The 6,884-nt window shown below is 42.3% G+C and overlaps 1 protein-coding gene across 1 annotated transcript in view; it reads right to left on the bottom strand.

Annotated features, from left to right (window-relative positions):
* Nucleotides 1-316: 316 nt before the first annotated feature.
* LOC127806518 (phospholipase A(1) LCAT3-like) overlaps nt 317-6,884 on the bottom strand; it is a 35,954-nt gene continuing 29,386 nt past the window's right edge. The window contains exon 11 of the mRNA XM_052343869.1: nt 317-644. Within this exon, the coding sequence (XP_052199829.1) occupies nt 474-644 (171 nt within the window). The 3' untranslated portion in view covers nt 317-473. The remainder of the gene's footprint in view (nt 645-6,884) is intronic.

Below are 6,884 nucleotides of genomic sequence, written 5' to 3'. Positions count from 1 at the left end.
CTTAAAAATCAATCCATTTTACAAGAGGAACAATGGCCAGGTGCTTAACTGCACATTAATCAATCCTTAAAATTTTCAAAAAGTCCAATTCACAAAATCCCCCACCCCCCACGGGGAGCAACATTGACATCCCACCAAAACTCAAGTTGGTGAGTTTTTGTGCATAAACAAGTACAAGTGAAACAAAGGCGGAGCCTATATATGCTGTTGCATTAAGTGGTGGTTGAGATTGGAGGTGGGGGAGCCTCCTAATCGCCGGAGAAAAAAGCAGCAACTGGTCGGAGAGCAAAGGATAGAAAATTGAGCAATAAAAAGGTGGTCCAAGAATCAAAAAGTTGATCCAGAAACTAGAGGAAATTTATTGACATACAGTTGATCCAGAAGTCAAAGACAAAAGGTTTCTTCATTTGGACTTAATGAAAACATGGATTCTTTGAAAAGATTAATCATTGATGTGCTCTTGTGCAATCAAGTTAGTGTAAATCGAAATCCATCACTTTGCTACTTTTCTTATGGTTTATGACCTTCTGGGCCTGGCTCACTCCTAACCACTTCTGAATAAGCTGAAATACTGTTTTGTCCCGCAAGAGCTGCCGATGACCATTCGCAACTCCTACCCTCTCGGTTGCTGCAAATCCATCAGCCTGCAAGACGTATAAATGGAGACCAAGTTAAAGACAACAGAATACAGTTTTTCTAGAGATATTTCAGTCATCAATGAAGTTGCTGCTTCAAGATTAAGTCAAGATTATCAAATGGGTATCTTCTTGCTTAAGCCCTCCTTTGAGGTGCTCATCAGTCACAGCAGATCTGTTTCCAGATTTGGCAGGTCCACCCTGCCCACGCAAGACTGGAAGGGAAGTTCCATGGTCTTGTACTTTTCCACTCGATAAAGTTTAGAAAGCACAGAGGAAGTAGATGTTACTTCTTGGAAGAGTTCCAGGGATGTGGGTATTAATAGAGCCAAAACTTTGAAGCAACCAACTGGTGTGAGTTGTGTGACTATACATGTAACTGTCAGCTTCTCAGAGCTGAAGGGTATTTTAGGATTCTGATGAGAGAATCCTGAAGGAATTCGGAGAAGGAAGAGAGAAAGGAGAAGAGAGAGAGAGAGAGAGTATAACAGAATTTAGAGAGAGAAATTAGATTCTTTTCATTTCAAGATTTTTGGCTGAGACACAGTGCAGGTATTTATAATCTGTTAGCTGCTGTATCTTACCAGGAGAAGCTAGCTAATAACTGCCTAGGTACATCCCTAGCAGCTTACAAAAAATTTGGACTATCCTACCCTTAGGACCATGACAATACCCCTTCCCTTGAAGACATTTCTTGTTCTCAAGAAACCACAAAAGCTGAGCAACTCGGGGGAATTGCTTGAGAAGGGTCAGATAGGTACTCCCACATTGTGTGATCAGGGTGATAGTGGGTCCACTGCACCAGCACCTATGCAATGGGAATAGAATTTTGATAGATCACCCTCTTGTCCAACACTGTGAGGGGTTCCTCCCTTTCTTCTAAGTCCGCTTCCAAGGGAGGAAGGTCTGAACTTATGCGATCAAGGGACCCCACTGACCACTTCAGCAAGGTGACATGGAAGACGGGATGAATCCCTACTTGCAATCTATATGCTACCTTCCCCACTTTGGCTGCACCGGAAAGGGCCTGCAATATTTCGGGCTCAACTTGGTGGAAGGATGTCCAGCCAATAGCTGCTACTGGAACCTCTTAACCTTCAAGTAGACCATGTCACCCACCTCAAAGCTTCTCTCACCCCTCTTCTTGTCGGCAAGCTGCTTCATACGATTCTGTGCCACAACCAATTCTCTCTTGATCACCTGTAATGCTTCTTGTCTCTGCTGTAAGTATTAATTTGCAGCCAACTCCACCTTAGAGTATTGCATGACTACGGGTATCAATGGGAGTTTGTATCCGAAGAGGGCTTCGAATAGGGACCTTTTTGAGGATTGATGGTAATTAGAATTATACCACCATTGAGCCAAGGGCAGCCACCTGTTCCAACTCTTCGATTTAAAGCAGCAGTGGCACCTGAGATACGATTTCAGGCATTGGTTGACTCTCTCAGTCTGTCCATCAGTTTCCAAATGGTAGGCTGTAGACATGTGCAGCCCCACTCCTAGTTGTTTGAACAATTCCTTCTAAAAGTGGTTGGTAAACACCTTATCCTTGTCCGATAAAATTGATAGGGGTAACTCATGTATCTTCACGACTGTATCCAACAATAATCTAGATACTTCAGGGGCTATAAATGGGTGAGCTATGCTTAAGAAATGGCTGAACTTCATCAATCTATCCACTACCACCAGTATTGTATTCTTTCCCTCTGATCTATGCAATCCTTCCACAAAATCCATGGAAATCTGCTGCCATGCTTACTCTAGATTGTCTAGAGGTTGGAGTAGGCCTAGGTAAGGAACTTGCTCATGTTTATAACACTGGCAAATAGAACACTCTAGCACAAACTCGGTCACATCCTTCTTTAATCCCAGCCAGTGAAAGAGCTGTCTAACCTTGTTGTAAGTGACATTCATACCTGAATGCCCTCCAATGGGGGAGTCATGTAAGGATTGTAAAATCCTCCTTTTGAGTTGAGCATCATCTCCTATAACCAACTTCCCTTTGTATCATAGCAGTCCAACTTTTAAGCTGTATCCTTTATATTTAGTTGGTCGAGCAGCCAATTGGGTTATAAGATCCTTTGCCCAAGGGGTTTGTTCATTGCTGTCTGACACTGCTTTCACCTAATCTGACACCAAGGCTGAAACTACCCGACATTCCCCTGCCTCCTCCCTTCTTGACAGTGCATCAACCACTGTATTCTCCTTTCCTTTTATGTATTGTATCGTGTAATCCAATCCCATCAGCTTGGTTACTTCTTTTTTTTTTTTGTAATTGAGTGTGCAACTTTTGTTGCATTAAGAACTTGAGGCCATGAGTGGTTACTTCCTTTTTTTTTTTGTAATTGAGTGTGCAACTTTTGTTGCATTAAGAACTTGAGGCTCTCATGGTCCATTTTTATCACGGATGGATTCCCTTTCAGATAATATCTCCACTGCAATGAGTACTGCAATTAATTCCTTGTCGTAGATGCTCGGCCCAAAGTGTTTTGGGGCCAGGGCTTGGTTGAGAAAGGCTATTGGTTTTCCTTCTTGTACGAGCACGGTGCCCAGCCCCGACTCACAAGCATCTATCCCCAATGTAAAGGGTTTAGAGAAGTTAGGTAAAGCTAGGATTGGAGCTTGTGGCATGGCCTCTTTTAAGGGTGTAAAATGCTGTCTCTGCCCTAGAATTCCATTCAAGACCATTCTTTTTAAGCAACTCCATAAGGGGTTTGCTGGTAATCTCATAATTCTTGATAAATTTTCTATAGTACCCCGTCAATCCCAGGAATCCAAGCAGTTCCTTCACCATCTGCGGTGTCGGCCATTCCACCATGGTTGCAATTTTTCTTGGATTGGTGTTGACTCCATCCCCTGTGATTACATGACCCAAATACTCTACCTTCTTCTCTGCGAAGGTACACTTAGACCTCTTCACAAACAATTGGTTAGATCTGAGAATTTGAAAGGCGATTCGTAGGTGGCTCAAGTGCTGATGATCAAAATTAAGGTTGTATATGAGTATGTCGTTAAAAAGGACAAGAATGAATTTTCTGAGGTGAGGACCAAAGATGTGATTCATTAGGGTTTGGAAAGTGGCGGATGCATTGGTCGGCTCTGAATGCGATTTTAGGGATGTCTTTGGAGCTCATCCTAATCTGGTGGTACCCAGACCTTAACTCAAGCTTCGAAAATATGATGGCCCGGACAATTCATCAAGGAGGTCCTCTATGATAGGAATGGGAAATTTTTTTTTGATTGTATGAGAGTTTAGTTAGCAATAATCGACATAGAATCTCCATGATCCATCATTATTTTTTACAAGAAGGACAGGGGAGGCAAATGGGCTTTGGTTCGATTGTATTATTGATTTAGATTTTGGACATGTCTTTTGCCAATCTTTCGATCTCTACTTTTTGGAAGGGGGAATATCGATAGGACCTGACATTGACGGGTTTGGTATTGGGTTGTAAATGGATGGTGTGTTCTAGGAATTCGTTTGGAGGTAAGGTAGAGGGCTCAACAAACAAATCCTCAATTCAACCAACAATGAGTGTAACGAGTCATAAGATTGTACCTCGCTTGAAGGGGTCACTGTAGCATCCAATCTAAACCAAGAATGATCAGTTGTCATTGTTCCCTCAGTTTCCCCTTGTTTCTCCTCCAACTCGATTGCATACAAGGAGTGCAATTGAGCTATGGCAACCTCTCCATGCTGGAACAATTTTTTTTTTAAATTTCTACCAAATACCACTTTACATTCTCCCTCCTCCAAGCAACTGGTTAACGTCAATCTCTTACCTTCCCTTTCAAAAGTCACTTCCAATGTATTAAAATCAAATATCAATGGACTCATCGTTTTCATCCAATCAACGCCTAACACAATATAACAGCCTCCCAAATGCAGAATTCTTAAATCAGTGGAGAACTCATGCCCTTGCATCCTCCATGTGAAGTTTTTACACCTATACTTATTGATCATTTTGCTACCATTTGCAACTGTAACTAATAGAGGAAGGGTGGCCTGCATGGGGTATTGCAACTCTTTGGTTGTGTCCTCATCCAGGAAGCCATGTATGCTTCCGCTGTCAATGAGGATTATCACCCTCTTCTTTCCCACCATCCCCCTAATCTTGATTATTTTCTCCGATGGGCAACCTTCTAGGATGTGTATGGATATTTGTCCGACTTCCTCTTCGTTGGCTCCATCTCTAGCCTTTTCTTGCTCCCCAATTTCTTCTCCTTCTTCCTCTCCATCTTCCTCTTACCCTTCCATCTGCATTAGCTGTTTTCTACATTGATGTTTGGGTGCAAACTTCTCCCTGCATCTAAAGCACAACCCCATTTGTAGCTTTTGCTCTATTGAGAGAGGCTTTAAGGGGGCTTGATTGAGGGGTGCTCGGGGTGCATAGGTCCCTTCTGTGATTGGTAAGTTGCTGCCCTTGAAATTTCCCCCTGCACTGCCTTGCCAATTACTTCCCCCATATTCCTTTGATGTTATCTTGTGCTTCTTAACAAATGTGTCCAATGACAATTCATGCAAGTAGGCCTTTTCAGCCGCTTGTCTTACAGAAGCAAGTTGTAGCATCTTGACCATCAAATATGCAAGCAGGCCTTTTCAGCCGCTTGTCTTACAAAAGAAAGTTGTAGCATCTTGACACGAAATAATGTTCATATAGGTCGGGTGAGCTTGTCTTATTATAGAACTAATAGCCTCAAACCTTACCTGATATTCTTCCAATGTTCCTTCTTGCTTTAGTTTGTTAAACTCTTCCACCACATTAGTTAGGTTTCGTTCCCAAAATGAGCGCAGAATTCCTCTACGAATTCGGGCCACCTCCATTCCATTCTTTGCTCGCTCCACCTTTGAAACCATGAATCTACCACATCATTCAGATAGACAACTACCATGTTAACCTTGCTCCCTTCAACTATTTGGTAGTGGTAAAAGAACGTTGACAACGTCTAATCCACCACCAGGGTTTATCTCCTTTAAACATCGGAATTTCTAGCCTCAGCATAGGTGGATATTCTGGTTTTCCAGGGATCCTCAAAGAGAGCCTTCAATAGCATACTCTGTTCGTTCATCCACTTCTGACCGACCTCTCGATTCGGCAAAGATGGGTGCGGTCGTGGCTCACGGTGAAAACTCCATCGGTAGGTTTGTGTTAGGCTACCGAGAAAATATTGTGAGGGCAGCACTCAGTGCTGGCTTAACCTTGAGAATTCTTCTCGGAGCTTCCTCTCCATCATAGACACATCTACTCGGATGTGGTTGACTTCTTCCTGGGTGTGTCGAATTCCTGCCTCGACTGTGTCTAGCCTCTCATCTACTTGCTCATGGTTTTGCCAAAGGCCCAATTCCAAGGCATCCAACCTCAACTCTAACTGTTTCATCATTGTGACTTCTGCCATCCTTCTCTCCATTATTCACCACACCTACTCCTTCGTTGGTTGGAATCACCTGACCCAGGTCTCCATTCTTAAACCCCCTGTTCTACCCTCCTTTGTGAGTCCTGCCCAAACTGCATGGTTCACTGGGAGACTGCCTTAGGCCGATCTCTGATACCAATTGTCAGCTTCTCAGAGCTAACAAGGGTATTTTAGGATTTTGATAAGAGAATCTCGAAGGAATTCGGAGAAGAGAGAGAGAGGATAATAGAATTTGGAGAGAGAAATTAGATTCTTTTCATTTCATGATTTTTGGCTGAGCCACAATACTAGTATTTATAACCTGTTAGCTATTGTATCTTTTAGAATGTACACCAGGAGAAGTGAGCTAATAACTGCCTAGGTACAACCCTGGTAGCTTACAAAAATTTTGGACTATCCTACCCTTAGGACCATGACAGTAACAAGTAAAGAAAAGCAATTAACTGGAAGACAAGTACTCTACCATGATAACAAGAAGGAGAAACCAATTATGGAACATGAATTGCAAGTTGTAAAGTACTAATATTGTTTTGAACGTTGACACCAACAAAAATTGTAACTTTGATAAGATAAAGTTTCTACCAAGGAAAATAAAAGGAGAAGGGAGAAAGAGACAAAGCAAAAATATTGCAATCTTTAAGGGCTTGACATGAAAGTAAAGCAATCCCAGTTGCCTAGGATGGTGATTCTGCTTCACCCTATTTGCAGTGTTGAGGTCTATAATCTACTCTCGGCCATTACCTATATCCTTTAGACGTGCAAGTCTAATTTGCAGGTATGAGCCTTATTTGTGGAATAACTGAATTTCCTTTCTCCAAATCAATAAATTCATGC

Source organism: Diospyros lotus, chromosome 7 (genome assembly GCF_014633365.1).
Source record: "Diospyros lotus cultivar Yz01 chromosome 7, ASM1463336v1, whole genome shotgun sequence".
Classification (NCBI taxonomy): domain Eukaryota; kingdom Viridiplantae; phylum Streptophyta; class Magnoliopsida; order Ericales; family Ebenaceae; genus Diospyros; species Diospyros lotus.
Note: the sequence above shows the minus strand (reverse complement) of the source record. Positions and strands in the feature narration are given on the sequence as shown.